General features: G+C 47.9%; 1 protein-coding gene across 1 annotated transcript; it reads left to right on the top strand.

Annotated features, from left to right (window-relative positions):
- The first annotated feature begins 2,411 nt into the window (after window positions 1-2,411).
- LOC144170959 (uncharacterized) lies at window positions 2,412-5,047 on the top strand. Its single transcript, XM_077700950.1, has 3 exons — window positions 2,412-2,576; window positions 4,026-4,496; window positions 4,936-5,047. The coding sequence occupies exons 1-2, from the start codon at window positions 2,565-2,567 to the stop codon at window positions 4,446-4,448; spliced, it is 435 nt and encodes a 144-aa protein (XP_077557076.1). The 5' UTR covers window positions 2,412-2,564; the 3' UTR covers window positions 4,449-4,496; window positions 4,936-5,047.
- The last annotated feature ends 12,516 nt before the right edge of the window (window positions 5,048-17,563 follow it).

Consider the following 17,563-nt stretch of genomic DNA (forward strand, 5'->3'; position numbering starts at 1 on the left):
CCTTTTCCCCTATGGCCATGGCGCCATCGTTATAAAATAAATTTATGCGTTGATTCATTTGTCAGTGAATCTTTGTGCTTCCATTTTTTTTCTTCGCCCTTAGCGCATTCCCACTGAAGAGGAATTCACCCCAGCCTTGGTGCCACGGAGAGAGAGGGACCATAGAATAGTCCGCCATCTGATGAGTTTTTCTTGTAAATAATTTATTTGGTGTCATTTAAGATTTCGTTCTCATCACCCCGCATGCAGTGCTTCCACTGAACCACCGTATCGGGTTGATACGAAAGCACTGGGCGAGTAGACAAATAACGTTCCAATTCAAAGCAAGAACGCGGCAGATTGTTCTATCAACAATACTACGCTCAGGGAAAAAGTGGAGATGGTTGGAAACACACAAGTAAATTGGAAGGCAATACTACGCAGGCCTTCTTGCCTTGAATTGGTTTCTCTGGGGGGAAAACGTGGTAAATGCATTCATTCACTGAAGAAGGCTTGGTAGAAGTGAAGTGCGGCGAACAATGTAATTTGCAGGCTAACTTGATCACAACAAAATGCGGGTGAAAAAGAAAGCAGGTTAGGATTATTTATTTCGATTGTAAGGCGTACACGGTCATGGCACTGACAAAAAAAATAAATATCGTCCATGCGTGTAATTATCTCTGAGCGGCCACCACAAAGAAACAAAACAGAAAACAACAACTGGCCATTTTATATTGGGCTTGTATTAACGACCTTGAAACAGTCATGAAAAAAATTTGCTAAAGCATTGATATAAGTACATACATTTCCTATTCTGTTGAAGAAATATCACCATTCATTGCAAAACAAAAACGTACACTCGACATACTGTGTTTATTCCCTTTTTTTAGTTTGCCAGTTACAGAGGATAATACAGAGGATAATAAGGAATGAATAAAGGTTAAGGAAAGGCAGTAATGTCAATCAGGCTGTGGTCTAGTTTGCTATCCTAAAAAAAACAAGAACAAACGAGTCGTCATTTAGTCACACTGGCTTTGATATTGCAAGCGAACGCTACCTCAGCATGAACATTGATTTCTGAGCTCCATTGCGAAGTTGGCTCAGAACCTGAATGAAGTCCAGCTGCCAGCTCTCGGCGCTATCTCACACTTCGCCAAACTCTTCCATCTAAGTTCCATGCTCGCAGTACGATAAACCGATCCACGAGCTTGTCATGTTTTGCGCGTAGCAACTCCGGCCGGAACTTCGTAATGTCACTGGGTACGTGAGGGATTTCTCGCGGAGCCAAGGAGGCCACCCAGCAAGGCAGGGCTGCCCGAGCGACGGCAGCGTGGGCTAGTGCGGCCGTCGTCCAGGGACTCATTCGCCAAACATTGAAAGCCAGTGGCCCGCATACGGCGTCGCATATATTAGCCGAGCCCGGCTCAGTCGACCTTTCTTCGACGCTCACGCTTTCAATCGCCGTGAAACAGCAATGACAGCAAGAGGACAAAACTTGCGTCGTTTACTGTTCACGCTAGCAGCGAATGAATTAACTGGCGGCCCCTAAGTGGCGGAACTTGGTTCGTGCCCGCTCACGATGACAGCGGACAGCCCGCGAACGTCGGATGGGGGCAAGACGCTTGTCAAGCAAATCACAAATGCAATCACTCGCCGGGCGTATTCGCTCAGCCCGGCGTCGTCCCGCTCCTTTTTGTTTGCTTGTACAGCTGTCCAGGGCAATTACATCGCGTTCCCGCGCGCCCTCGCCGCGCGTATCCGAGGGGGCTCGATGAAAGGGCTGCTTCAAAACCGCGAATTGCAATATACTCGCGACCAGCAATTTCACACGATTAGCGGTGCGGGAGGGACGCCAGAAAACAGGGAGGGGCGCTGCGGACGAGGTTGTGAAAGGCCTGTCGCCTAATTGTGCCCTCGTACGATCGGCGGGCGAGAGAGGAAACGAGGAAAAGAAAGAAAATAAATGAAAGGGGGGACATGTCTCTGCTCGCTTTCACTGCGCCAGGCCTGGAAGCGAAATGCGATTCATAACAAGATGCAGGCCAACGCTTACGTGAGCCAAGCAGGTGACCGCTGGTCCGCCGCTCAGGCGTTGGTGAAAAGCCGAGAGCGAGGCAGCGGAATCGCCAAGGGGACACGAGCGCGTTAAGGGGGAGCCGAAAGAAAAATGAACCAAACAGAAGCAAGCGCCAATCTAGCACGGAGTGCGCGCAGTGAGTAGAAGAAAAACAGAGGTATAAGAGCGTAACCTTGCGCGAGCCTGCAGCAGGAACCTAGAAAGTAAGATAATCGTGCCAGTCTCTTAAAACCGCCCCGAGAATGTTGGCCTTTTGTTTTGCGTTATTTTCGCGCTCGGCAGTGGGCAGCGTAAGTTGCGTAGTGGCTGGCTTAGTATCGATTCTTCTGGGGCCCCGTCATCGGAGGGCAAACGAGTAGAGGCGAGGACGCTGGGAACCCTTTCCGGCCTTTATCCAGCCTACTGGGTCAGCACATGATTCGGCGCTGGGAGACGCGTGGGTATATAAGTTGGTCTCGCGTCCACGGTAGGCATCATTCTCCAGAACCTTCTGAGGAATATCAGCATCATGAACACCCTTGTGAGTGCTGTTTTCCCTGGTCCTCGGGTCCCCGTGGCGCTTGGTACTCTGTCAGCCATCAGACACGGCGCTTGTAACGACACTTACGGGCTAGTTAGTCCCCAATGCGCACACGTAGTGACTGTACTGCTATGCAGAGATCGTGCCTTACTGTGCGGCGCCCACTTGACGCCTTTTTCTGCCCGCTCACCTCCCTCTGTCGACATTCTCTCAGTTAACTGCTTTTCACGAGCTAAGTCTCCACCAGCCCTTTGCACGCAAGCAATGTTTTCTGGGCCGTTGGCACTGCGTAGAATCACTAAATACTGCCTCAGTAGTTAGTGGCTCTTCCACAGTGCTTACGGCACCGTTATTCCATCCCCTTGTAGCGCCCTTACCGGAAGTGTTAACGAGTGCCAATCTGCAGTCTCCATCGTGTAATTGATTTGCATGTGCTTGTTTCTTTAAACGAATGCAGAAAAATGTCGTTTCCTTTTATCCATGGAAGAAGCGCTTTTGCAGACCATTCCACGCTGAGGCACCAGCACGAGAGAGCAGCCGCGAAAGCAGAATGTGCCGCAACTCTTTCCTCCAGCTAATTCGATGGTAGCATCTCTAGTTTTCGCGCGTTGGAGAACAGAATGAGAGCCGTGTAGATTTTGGCCATATCAGTCGAGTGCGTGCTCCGTGGTCCCATTTCCCATGTTTGGGCGTCGGCAAGGCTCGCGATCTCCGTTCACACCAGCGTGACCGGAGATCCAAAGAGCAGTGGGGCGTTTACTGGCTTACCTGGAGCGAACTCGTTGCCCACCGGTCGTCAGTTTTAAAGTGAGGAGCAGCTATTCACACGTAGCAGCGTTAGTAAGTGCGTTACTCGCGAATGTGAAATATCGTCAGAGTATACAAGTTCGTAAGGTGTTTAGACAATAGTTATTGTCCAACCGCCGCTTTTACAGACTCGTAAAGCTTACACATCTACGTGCATAATATTACACCGCTAGTCACAGCAGCGAAACGGCCTCTCAGCGCATAATTTTGAAATATCCTTGCAGTAATTTTTTTGTATTTAAAGCGACACGGTATTGCTTTTATAACAGCTAATTTTTAAATGCAGAAAGACACGCGCTGGCCGGCCAGCGGGCAGGAGCGGGCAGGCACCGTAAAGCGGGAAGTTTACTTGCACGGGCCACGGGTTCTCAATATCCGCAGTCATTGGTGCAAAAAGACACTATTTCATGGTTCTTGTTTCTTAAGATGCAAAGTGAGTTGACCCGAAGTTTTGGGTCTGAAGATGCAATCACTTGATCGAAAAAGTAGGCAGTTTAAGCAGCACAGAGTCTGTATTGTGTTCACTGGAAAGGCCAGTTAACTGATTGCGATTATAATTCCTTGTTCGAAACGCGTTTTACTTAGTCCATTTTTAATGGCGCCTAGATTTTCATCCTGCCGTCTTCCCTTCTGCGTGCGCAGGTCGTCTTCGCTGCCCTCATTGCCTGCGCCTACGCCGGCGGCTTCGGCCTCGGCTACGGTGGCTATGGCGCTGGCCTCGGCTACGGAGCCGTCGTCGGCCACGGCTACGGCCACGGCCACGCCCACGCCGTCGCTGTTCCCGTCAAGACCGTCTCCTACGTGAAGAAGCCCGTCGTCAGCGTCGGCTACGTCACCAGGCCCGTTGTGAGCTACGTCAAGCAGCCCGTCGCCACCGTCTCCCACACCGTCCAGCCCGTCGTCTCCGTCAGCCACGCTGTCGTCGCCGCTGGAGGTTACGGACACGGTCTTGGCTACGGCGCTGGCTATGGCGGTCTTGCCCTCGGCGGCTATGGCGGCTATGGCGGCTACGGTCTCGGCCACGGCCTCGGCTACGGCGGATTCGTCAAGGGTGGATACCACTAAATCAGACACCAGACGTAAAAAACGCTAGTTGCCTCGCTTGTACCACCGGTACGTCTCTCTCTCTCTCTGTCCCTCTCTCTATTTCCCTTTCACGATATCCGGAGATTATGTTAATCAGCTTGAGCAAAATTAGAGCTCACTTGCGCTGAGCGCATGCGACAACCTCAAAGGCTGTTTCCGGAACTTAAAGCACAAAATATACTTTTACAAAATGGTTCTTACCTAGAAATATGGTGCAGCGTCAAATGTAAAGAATGCATTCCTGAAAAACGATATTTATTTTGGACAGCAAGTTCAAACGAACAATTAGCTTGGAAAGAAATGTCATTGATGCCTTAGCTGGTTTGCTGGATGAAACTGACGAAAGGTCTTTAAATTTCACTGTGCTCTGTGGCGTAAAATTTGAAAGCAACCGACGTTCAGAATATATTTCGTAAATCATACCTCCATGAAATAAAAATACAACTTTGTTTTCTTTACCTTTCAGGTTTTAAAAGACCGGAGGAGATATCAAGAAAGAATTCCACGGTTGTAGCATCATGCTACTCGTGTATTTATTCTGTACAAAACACAAATAAAATCTGCTGTGACCAATGCAAGCAATACTTCTTGTGCTTTCTTGGTGTCTTCTGCTATGGGGTCTCCAGACGAGAGCATTGTTGGGTAGAACGTGGTCTTTTATTTCATCAGGCGCCATTTAGAGCCTGCTCTATTCAGAAGAAATGCAACTAGCGCACGCACACATTAACACATTTTGACAATGGTAGGACTCAGCCTGATTTTAGTAACTTAAATAAGCGCTTTGTGGTTCTTGTGCCGAAGAACAAAGAGCCCGTACACAATCTGGAATTGCCATAACGTCCTACACCAACAGTGTCTTCCCCCTCTGTTTCGAATAACGAGATAAAAAAGCATGCGCATTGTTGCAGCCATTGTGTGAAATTTAATGTATCGTAACAACGCCAAGATGCATTTATGATGGAGAATGAAATTCCTCTCTTGTAGCCCTAAACGGTTAAGAAGTAGAATACTCGGCCACGTTCAAATGCAGCCTTTGGAGCGTAATTTTGAAACTAAGGGAAGGATATTCGCCCTCTATATTTGTTTTTTTTTTTTTTGGTATAAAATGGGTGTATGCCAAGCCAACCAACCGCAAGCATCATTGTGCAAGTTCGCACGTGCCAACGTTTCGCAACAGAAAAAAAGCCTGACGCACATATCAGGAAAAAAATATGCACAATACATGTGAGCAAGTATTTAAAGGCCTAGTTGACAGACACCCCCTACTAGCGACATTTTCTTTCGAAGCTAACGCATAGCAAATAATTAAATGCTTCGAATTCTGCGAATAGTAGTAAATAAATTAACCAGCCGCAGACGTGAAAATGACAATGAGCGCTCGAGTGGCCACTTATTTTCCTTGCAACACATGCAACAGACAAGGAACTTCTCTAGAAATGAAAACCAATTTTGAAGATCCCAATAGACGTTTTGAGAATTGTCATGAGTTTGGTTCACTAAGCCATAGTCGAACGCAGGATTTTAATGAGAGAGCATGACTCTCGCACTGCCTGGTTCGTTTGGAGAAAAACAGATGGCGAAAAACAGACGGTTAGTGCTGACCCCAACCACGAGAAAGAAATCAGGCGAAGAACAGGTATGCGTTAGGGAGCACTGGGCAAGCACTCCCAAATAATGAAAAGTAAGCTACTTCTGTCACTCAAAAAGAAAATCTACAACCAGTGCATGGTGCCGGTGATGACCTGCGGAGCTGAAACGTGACGCCTTACTAAAGAACTAGAAAGCAAACTTAGGTTGGCTCAACGAGACGTGGAACGAATAATGTTAGGAATAACACTTAGGGACAAGGAACGAGCTACCTGGTTCAGAGAACGATATCATAGTCCAAATAAAGAAAAATAAGGGGACTTGGGCTGGCCATGTAAGGAGACGAACCGACAACCGGTGGACAATAAGGGTAACGGAGAGGATACCAAGAGATGGGTCTAGAAGAAGGGGAGGGCCATTAATTCGATGGAGGGATGAAATACAGAAATTCGGGGGTAAACTGTGGACTCGAGCAGCGCAGGACAGGAGCGGTTGGACGGTAATGGGAGAGGCCTTCGTCGTGCAGTGACCTGAGTAGGTTGTTGTTGTTGCTGTTGTTGTTGATGATGATGCTGCTGGTGGTGGTGATGATGATGATTGGCGAAAAAGTTGGGGTCCCCAAATCACCGCGCCAGGGACCTGTAATGAAAAAAAACCACATTAGCTACATGTAGCCCGAAACCCGTCATAATAATTCCAATTGGGTGCAACAGCCTCACAACATGCCCAGTCAGATGGATTGGGCAGTGACGATAACAGCAGACCTCAGGAGCTCGCTAAAGCCGATTTAACAATATTCGTGTGAGCACGAAAGAAGATTGACGGTAGGAGCAGGAAAGCTGGCGGTGGTTAGTGCGACACCCGGAGTAACTTTATTGTTTTAACATTGGGCTAATGTATCTGTCACAAGAACACAGTCCCATTACTCGCGCACCGCATCCGGTACTACGTCAGTCGAACTCTGCGTGCGAGGCAGTCCCGCTTTGTGATATTTTTTGACTGGGTTGTCTACGCCGTGCGTGCAGCAGATGTGAACTTACCCCATTGTTAGCTGTTATGGTAGTTTCTCTCATGCGCGTGCGTTTAAACCTGCCCGCGTAATAAATGCACGCCTTATATATCACCACGATTTCGGGCTCCCCCCCTCTACACAACGAAAGCGTCCCCCTATCTTTCCCGGACAAAAGCAGTTAAATGCCTTTATACGATACGCCTGCCGTGGACATAATCGACGGGTGCAGATGTAGATTGTAAGAGACTGCCCGCGTGTGCAGAGACAAGGTTGTAACAAGCGCTTTCTGATCGCTGGCGTCGGAGGTAGGTAGCACGGCGCGAAGGAAACTCCACACATATCAGATCGAACGTATTTCCTCGAATACAAGGTTTTTGTTTCAGGCGTGGTTGCTTAATGGCGATTTTATTGTTGGTCGATTGTATCCCAGCAGTGATCAGGGCATGGGCGCTAGATATCGTTTAGCTATGTGTGGCGACCCATGCGGCCCCAGGGCGTGAAAGAGATACAAAGCCGATATGAAGGAGGAGTGAATAAAAACACAGGCGATACCCCAAGGTAATATGAGCTACAGTGACAGACGCGTTGATCTACAGCTATGCGATTGCAATAATTCTATAAAGGCAAAATTTCATGCTATATTGTCCCTTAGCTGTAGCTTGGAGCGATAAAAAAATCTCTAGAAATTCCGAGAATTGTCTACTAATGGCGAGCCTTCTTATCACCTCGTCGAGAGTTGTTTCTTTTCGGCAATGATGTAAATATATACTGATATAGCGGTCAAGTGCCCTTTACTTCGGTACTTATGTTTTTTTTTTTTTTGAAGATACAAGGCCTAGTGCAAGGGTTTTTTCACGAGAGATAGGACAGGCGTGTCCGGTCGACATCTTAATTTTGAAGAAAGTTTTGTGTGTAGCTCCTTGTGCACAGGGGAAAACATATGTGAAGTTTTTTTGTGAAAGAAAAATTTTCCCTTTCCCAAAACAATTCCCTAAGCCGGCTCGGGTCAATGGCGCGTTGAGCGGCTCGCGGAAATTTGGAAACTTTTACCCCTTTAAAACAAAAACTACTGGAGCTATCACCCTAGTTCTTTTTATGTGAGGACTTTGCATACTCTCAAATGATTTAACGTATTCGTCTTTGGCTTGCAGAGCAAATTCCTTTTAATAAAAATTCCCAAATTCAAAAACATTTTGAAAATTGCCCAAATTTAGGGCTTTTTTTTTCTCGGAATCTAAAGTGCATCCGGAATTGGGTGCACTAAAGTTCACCAATCGTGCACTTCATTCCCAAACCTGGTAAAGAGATTAACACGGACAACTTACGGCCTTTTTCTCTAACTTCGTGTGTTGGTAAACTCATGGAAAAGAAGGTCTGCACGCGTCTCTCTGCTTACATCGAAGAACAGGGTCTCTTCTCCGACCTGTAAACCCAAGACGTTCTCCTCCAGCTCAAACGGGAGGTGATCGACCCGCCTCACGGAGAACATGGGGACAGGGCTATCCTAACACTAGACTTTAAAGGTGCATTCGACAACGTAAAGCACACCAAAATTCTTAGTAACCTAAATTCCGCGAATTGCGGGCACAAAACCTTTCGTCATATTCAGGATTTTCTTCAGAGAAGGAAGGCATACATAAAAATCGATTACACAAATTATGGGCCCGTACAGATTGGAACTCATGGCACACCTCAAGGGGCGGTGCTTTCCCCCCTTCTGTTCAACGTGGCCATGATGAAACTTCCTGAGAGACTCAAAAGGGTAGACGGGTTCCGCCACGATATATATATACGCGGATGATATTAATTTGTGGGCGACAAGCGGAAGTGTCGGAGAAATCGAGGAAACCCTCCAGGCAGCGGCTACCTTAGTGCACACGTACGCTGAGGAATGCGGCCTCAAGTGTGCGCCGACGAAATCCGAGCTGCTTCACATCCCCGGGACAAAACAGAAGTACAAATTCACATTACTTTGGGTGACACTCAGATATCTGAAGTGGAGACCATCCACGTGCTGGGCCTGCAAATTAATAACGAAAACAATAACACCACATCTGAACAAATCAGCCGCATTATCGGTCGGGTACCAGGCAAACACGGAGGTCTCCAGGAATGCGAGACGCTCCGCCTATAGTACAGGCCTTCGTCATCAGCCGCATAGCATATGCAGTGCCCTACCTCAAGCTACGACCATGCGATCTTAAGAAACTTGACATTATGATTCGGACAGTGGTTAAGAGAGCCCTTGGACTCCCTTCTAAAACGTCAACCAAACGTTTAACACAGCTCGGGATGCACAATACGATCACTGAGCTCATAGAGGCTCAGTACACGAGCCAAATCATGCGACTGTCAATGACAACTACTGGCCGGCAGGTCCTTGAGGATCTCCGCATTGCTCTACCCCCTACCACTGAAGACAGAGCGGACATCCCTCCCGCTTGGCGCCGCAAACTAATCGTTAAACCTCTGCCCCGTAATATGCATCATGACCCAAACTTAGGAAGAAGTCAGGCCCGGGCAACAGCCATAACAAAACAATATGGCACCCGTAAAGGCGTGTACGGTGCAGACGCAGTGGGACCCACACCGGAGGGTATTTGTACGGTCGCGGTCCTGCACGAGGGAAGACAGACGGATGGACTATCGGTGAGAACGAGTGAAATTGAGTTTGCTGAAGAGACGGCTATAGCACTGGCCGCCACTCACTCTGACGCAACGCACATAATGTCTGACTCACAACAAGCTTGCCGAAATTTCATCAGGGGTCTGGTAGCACTCCTAGCTAGAAACGTTTCACCAATGTTAATCCAGCAATATCCGACACCATAAAACAACTTGTGTGGGTACCTGGCCACCAGGGAGAGGGGGAGGGGGGGGGAATGAGGCTGCGCACACAGCTGCCCGAGCGTCTCTCCCCCGGAGTTCCTCCGACTTCCAGGCTGTGACCGTACGATCGTACCTTACCCGCTAACCACATTCTCTGAGGTCACAACATGCCTGCGCCTCGGTAAACAGGCATTCCCGGTGACCGCCAAGGGCCTGTATAGAACTGAGGAGCGCCATCTTCGCCGGCCGCAGACGGGCTCATTCTACAGCCCCGCAATGCTCAAACACATCAACACGCCCTTCTCGGGTTCGTGTAACTTCTGCGGTCAGTGGGCAGATACATATCATATGGTGTGGGCCTGTCAATATAATCCAGGGATGATAGCCAAAGTGAAGCCACCGAGGGAGTGCTGGTAGGCGGCCCTGTCCGGCTTCTCGGACCTGGATTCTCAGCGGACTCTCGTCCGGCGGGCACGGTCGGCGGCCTCGACCAATGGGATCCCGGACTGAGGAACACCACCCACGCTAAAGAGGCTAAACCGCCTCTCCCTCCCTTTAACTGTGTCTTGTACATTAATAAAGTTTTTCTCCTCCTTCACCTCGGAATCTAAACAAGCTAGATAGTTGCAATTTTTCGGTGTTATTCTTCTATTCTTGTTTAATCTTCATGCCAATTTTAGTTTGTGTGTTCAAGACGTTTCACTATGAAAAAAAAGTCCTGCACTGCAGCAAGGTAACGCAGTTTGGTATATTTTGAAAGCCGATTAAAAAAAAAGACCATCTTCAATTTTTTTTCAAACATTCACAAATTAAAGTCAAGTTTGCTTTCTATCACCTACATCAAAAATATGTAGCCCTATTTTTGTGCTTTCGTAGCTACAAAGCGACAAATATGGCCTTGCTAGCAGTATTGCGGTGATATACCGAAGTAGTCTGTAAGAAGCTTATAACGGCAATGTAGGGCGAGAAATGGCCGTTACAAAGAGAAAATTCCTAAAAAACCATTGCGGTGAGCATGCTTTGTTGAAATTGGGCGTGTATAAAGTACATTGCACCTAAATACCCCGCTCCCATGTTTGGTAACTATCGGCTGGTGCGGTCTCAACCGCGCAACTCGAGACCTGGCCTTTTTAAGTTCTGCGCTTTAAATGATTGCCGTAATATTTTGGAGGAAAAACAGAGGAGTCATGGAATGTGTTACAAAAATATCTGTAATAAACTAAGGCTGAAAATTATCTTTATGTGCGAACTATATGAATTTCAGTTCCCTGATCTGGTACTCGCGCTGTCTTCAAACTTCAGTAATAGCACTCTTGTACAATTGCCGTTCAACTGAAAATTTAAGTACAAATGAACTGCTTCCCGGGGATCTCTGTTGCACTATATGCTACTGCAGAGAATTTAGCACCAACGAGACTGTACGTCTTTATTGTCGTTCACTTGAGCATGAACCAGGACGGCACTGACGCTGATCAAAGTGGCCAATAGCGGGTTAGCGGCAACCAAAGTATTTTAGATGCTAACAGTCCCAGTGCGGCAGCCGTCTAGCGACCTTCAAAAAAGGCCAGGATGTACATGCTGGTTATTTGGCCGCACGGGATGTTTTGTTCCGGTGTCCAGATCTTTCACGCTAGGGAAGTTCCTTCATGCGAGCGAGCGAAGCAACTTTATTGAAAATGCCTGCAGAACGATTAGCCCTCCCATGTAAGGAAGGCGTCACCGTGACGCGGCCATGACGTCTTCCCGGCTGTTGGCGCCTCTACTCCGGCCGCGGCCTCACTACTCCCTTTGGTCGACTGCGCCTGCCCCTGTTTTGGGGTGGCAGCCTCCCTCCGGTTTCGCTCGGTCGTTGCCTTTCGAGGGCCGCCGAGATCTGCTGGACGGCCTGGGCTTGGACTTCTTGATCGTAGCAACGCATTGCGGCCTCGAGAAGCGGTGGGATCGCTGTCATCGTTGTAGCTTGCTGCGGGTTCTTGGCACAGTCCCAAAGGATGTGAGCCGCAGTGGCTCTCTCCTTTCGGCACACACAGCAAAGGTCACTTACATAAACACTCGGACATATGTGCTTCAGCAGAACCGGGGTGAGTAACGACCCTGTCTGTAGTTGTCGATATATTACTGCTTCCTCACGGGTCAAGCCCGGATGAGGTGGTGGCATAGTCCTTCTATCTAGTCTGTACCACTTCACGATTTCATTGTAAGAGGTCATCCTGTCCTTGGTTTCCCACCACCACGTCGGGTCGACCGCAGTAGCAGCGGCACGGTTGGTTAGTCCTCGCGCCGCCGCGTTCGCCGTCTCGTTGTGGTTTTCGTTGCCGAGATCCGAGACATCACAGCCCATGTGCGCCGGAAACCACTTAATCACAACACACCTACTTTCACTCGCGAGATCGACCGCACGCAACACACGTGCGGCTTCACCACACACTCTTCCTCTGGCGTAGTTTTTCACTGCCGTCCTAGAATCACAGAGCACAGTCGTGCACTCGGGGTCGGCGATGGCTAGGGCAATGGCCACTTCTTCTGCTCGATGCGCCGCTCGAGTCCGCACACTCGCCGCCGTCCGTGTAGCACCGGTCGCTGCCCCTACAACTGCTGCGGCGAATGCTCTTCTGCCGTCTGGATACTCTGCCGCATCCACAAACACAGCACCCCTGTCTTTGGCATGGAGATCGATGAGCGCCTTGGCCCTCGCCGCCCGCCGCTCCTTGTTGAACTCGGGGTTCATATTTCTTGGCACAGGACATACCCGCAACCGTCTGCTAATTGCTTCTGGTACATGCACGTCTGTATTCTCGGGTCCCCCTTCCTTTGGCTCCAGGCCTAGGTCACGCAGCACTTGCCTGCCCGTTCTTGTTTCCGATAGCCGCACGAGCTGGGCGGTCCTCTGCGCCTCGGCGATTTCTTCCAAGGTGTTATGCACTCCCAGGGCCAGGAACTTTTCGGTGCTTGTGCAGTCGAGAAGTCCGAGTGCTGCCTTGTACGCTTTGCGTATGAGGGCGTTGATCTTAGTACGCTCGCATTGCCTCCAGTTGTGGAAAGCAGCAACGTACGTAATGTGACTTATAGCGAAGGATTGCACTAGCCGGGAGTTCCTTCATGAGAATTTTTTCCCTTATGCCCTCTTAAATAATCAGCACAAAGCACGCGCTCCTCACTACTCTTGGGTTATGAGCTTCTTCTGGCTCGTCGATGCGCGTAAATCGCCGCAGGCGATATCAGGCAGAAACTGCTGCTAGCTATGGCGGTTTTCAAGTCTTTTTTCTTCTTCTTCTTCAAGCCGCCTAATCCTGTTGTCGCTCACGTCGGCTGAGGTCATGGTTAGTTGTTTTCTTTGATACTTTTAGTTTTGCTGGGAACCATGAGCTCATATCTTTCTGAAACTAGCGGGAAGTACAGCTGCCTTCCTTCAGTACTTATTTCCGCCAGAACTCTTACCCCGACGCTGCAAGTTAGGTCGAGCTCCGCTCCCCGCTCGCTCCCGAGAGGTCCGGATCTCATCTTGCCAACTCTGTATATGCGAGTGGGCTTAAATAGCACGCACACAACAACACTCAGCATCGCATGAAGAGATGCATCCAGAAGAGCGAGTGCGCTTGCTTGAACGATCCACTTGGCGATCTTTTCTACAATCTGTTAAAGTGCTGGCTGCTTTATTCACGCTAATTTCAGCAAATCATGCTCCCCGCAACGTTTATTTAATTATGTTCTTTTTGTAACGTCCATCTCTCGCCCTACATTGCGGTCATAAGCTTCTTACAAACCACTTGATTGATTGATTGTAGGGATTAACGCGCCGACGCAACGCAGGCGATGAGGCGTGCTGTAGTGGAGGGCTCCGGATTAATTTGGACCACCTGGGGATCTTTAACGTGCGCCGAAATCTCGTACACATGGGCGTTTTTGCTTTTCGCCTCCATCAGAAAAGTGGCCGCCGCGGCCGGGAATCGAACCCGCCACCTCGTGGTCAGCATCACAACGCCTTAACCACTTACAAGCCACTTGGTATGTCACCGCAATACTGTTAACAAGGCCCTATTTGGCGCTTTGTAGGTACAAAACAATAAAAATAGCGCAACATATTTTTAATGTAGGTGATAGAGGGCAACCTTGGCTTTAATTTGTGAAAGTTTGAAAAAAAATGTAAGATGGACTTTTTTATTAATTGGCTTTCAAAATACACCGAAATGCCTTACCTTGCTGCAGTACAGGACTTTTTTTAATAGTGAAGCGTCTTGACCACATAAACTAAAATTTGTACGACCATTAAACAAAAATAGTAGAATAACACCAAAAAATTGCAACTATCTAGCTTGTTTAGATACCAAAAAAAAAGCCCCACATTTGGGCAATTATCAAAAGTTTTACAAATTTGGGAATTTTTATTAAAAGTAATTCGCTCTGCAAGCCAAAGATGAATACGTTACATAATTTGAGAGTATGCAAAGTCTTCACATAAAAACAATTAGGGCGATAGCTGCAGTAGTTCTTGTTTTACAGCGATAAAAGTTTCTAATTTTCCGCGAGCCGCTCAACGCGCCAGTTACCTGAAGCGGCTTTGGGAATTTTTTTCGAGAAAGGGAAAAAATTTTTTCCACAAAAAAACTTCACATATGCTTTCCCCTGTGCACAAGGAGCTACATACAAAATTTTCGTCGAAATGAAAGATGTCGACCGGACACCCCCGTCTGATCTCTCGTGAAAACAGCCAGGGTTGGTTCGTTTTCGCTATTTTTTATTCGTATTTCCAACGTTCTTTACGGCGCTTTTTTAGTTTAGTCATCGTTTTTTGGAGGGCGTGTATAAGATCATTTTTGATTTCATCAGATAATTTTTGTAACTCTGTTGTTTTTTCTATTTTTCTTATTTTCTGATTTTTCAAAATTCTGTTAGACAAATTATCTCCATTTACGGTGTTATAACGATTAAATATTTTACTTTCACCAAATATGCATTTTTGTGGAAATTGAGGGCGTTACACGGTTCGCTCATTTTTGCTTTTGCTTTTTCGTATTACGAACGTTTTTTTGCAGACTCTATTCGTTTAGTCTTTGTTTTGTGGAGGACGTGGGTAAGATGCATGTGTTTGGTTTTGCCACATCAATTTTGTGAAAAGTTCGTCCTTTTGTTCTATTTTTGGCCTTTTCGAAATTCTCTTCTACCAATTATCTCCATCGATGCTGTTATAAGGATTAAAGATGTTACTTCCGCAATCTGCATTTTTGTGGAAATCAAGGGCGTTACACGGCCCCGGCAAAAAGCGGGGGGGGGGGGGGGGTGAAGAATCGCTTGTGCGGATATGCATGCCGGTATCCACATAAAGTACCCCCTGTAAGGTACCCCATATAATAATACTGACAGCTTTCGCTGTAAAAGCTGGCTTAAATTTGTATTGTATAGGACACGCACTAGAAATATGTCATACTTTAGGGAAAGAACGAGCCTAACCTGCACTATTTTTACTCGAATGCTTCGAAAATTTCGAATATTTAACTCTGATCAAAGCTGATAACGAATAATGCATTATTCGACTGAATATTAGAGCCGGAAAAATATTCAGACATGCCCAGTATTTGATCATAAATACCACGTTCAGTTGACGAAAACCGCTGCATCCTACTGCTTCGTCTAGCTCGCTGTTCAAGGATGCGCCGCGACAGATGTGAATCATGCTGGTAAGGCACACATCATGCGGCGTTATGCAGGCTTCGTTAGCGACCCTCTCGAAACATCAAGAACCTCGTGACCTAGATAAAAGGAAAACTTCCTCGAAGTGGGGCGCACAGTGCAATGCTCGAAGCGTATGCCGCCGAAAGCTGCCTGCTTAGAAATGAGAGCGAGCAGGGATATGTGTATAGTTTCGGATATCAGTATAGTGAGGAATGGCGGTAGGGTCGGCCGCTTTTCAGCTACGAAGATTGAAGTATTGAAGCAGTCAGTGGCGGAAAATGGTCGTAACTCTCGTTCTAACGCCGCCATTCTAAAGTATTGCTTTACGGCTTGCCGCTAAAATATTCTGGAAACAGGGATAGAGAGAGAGAGAGAGAGAGAGAGAGAGAGAGAGAGAGAGAGAGAGAGAGAGAGAGAGAGAGAGAGAGAGAGAGAGAGAGAGAGAGAGAGAGAGAGAGAGAGAGAGAGAGAGAGAGAGAGAGAGAGAGAGAGAGAGAGAGAGAACTTTTACTGGGAGAAGTCAAGAGTGGGTCTTTGGTCTTTGTCTTCCCGAGGTGAGAGGTGGCCTCATTCCAGGCTTCTGATGCGATCGCTGAGTCCGCGCCCGTGACCTCAGCTGACGATGGTCCTCAAAGCGTGAGCTGGAAAGCGCGACCTCCCGCGGCTAGGTGGTTGTGATTAAGATTGAAAGAGGGTACCTGGAACACGCCCACGCTTTTTGTTAGAATGATGTGTAAACTTTACAGAATGGGCGCTTGTTTTAGGTGTAGCTGGTTGGGTAGACGGCGTTTTGTTGGAATATGTGGGGGAAATTTAGTTTTAGTGTAGACGCAATCGTACGCAGCTCCCTTTTTGCTGAAAGATTCGTGAGGCGAGGAAAGGTACAGTGGCTTAATCGGTGGTGTTGTAACGTCGCTTGATTAGTAATTAGATTGGCGTTAGTACGCCGCTAGTCCTTGTGCGCGCGACACGGGTAATGAGGCGCGTCATACGGGATTGCCCAATTTTTTTAAACCGCGCGCGGAATCTCGGACAAACGGACTTTTGTCAATTTTACCTTTATAAAAAACAAAGAATCTCGCCAATCGTTTTAGCGACCGCGCGCAGCGGCGCAATCACCGAGCCAACGCTGCGGAAGCAACTGCACCTGCAGGTTACGGCCACCCAAGCTCAGTTTGCTGCGCTAACTGCTACATGCCGAGCGTGAACTTGTAGTTGCGAATAGCACTGAGTGCGGGCAGTATATGACATAGGGAATTCGCAATGGGACACCATACGGCAACACAACGCTCTACTAAGAATCTCCGACGGCAGACTGGACACTCTATTGAAGGCAATTCACAGGCTGTCAACGCACCGGGTCAACGCAACGGGCTAACCCCACACGGTAACGTAATGGTCAACGCAACGCATCTCCACAAGGTATCGAGAAGATTCGAACAGGTTACCAAGGGCATCGCAATAGCTGTCAGCGGGATGAAATATCCACAACTGGTTGCTGAAATCCTGTGCCAATTTCTTAAAGGAACCCTGCAACAGTTTCGATAAACGCTTTCACTCTTTCCTTCGCGACTGGAAGCACTGCGAAACCTACAGTTATCGCCAGCACGTAGCGGCACTGCGTGATTTGCTCGTCGCACCAGATACGCCTTGCGTTTCTGCTTTGTTTTTGTGGCTTTATTTTAAAGTTGCTATCGAAAAGCGTTCATTGCTGCAACTGAAGGAAAACAAGCCAACAGCCGCTACATGGCCTCAATGACGAAATTCTGGCCGTCGAAGAACGTCAAGACGGGGAAAGAGAGAAGAATCTTTTGAGCGAGGTTACAACTTATCTGATGGGCATAGAGCAGCAATTTTTGGCTGAGGTACTTTGCGACCCCCTGATCTAAGTACTGGGTGTGTTGGGTGACTACATTCTGCAAGCATTTAGGATTTCAAAAACAGTTGAAAAAACTGTTGCAGGGTCCCTTTAAGTAAATGGGTAATAGGGAATTGC

This window comes from Haemaphysalis longicornis, unplaced genomic scaffold (assembly GCF_048455015.1).
Source record: "Haemaphysalis longicornis isolate Haplotype H1 unplaced genomic scaffold, Haemaphysalis longicornis Haplotype H1 scaffold_1, whole genome shotgun sequence".
Taxonomy (NCBI): Eukaryota; Metazoa; Arthropoda; class Arachnida; order Ixodida; family Ixodidae; genus Haemaphysalis; species Haemaphysalis longicornis.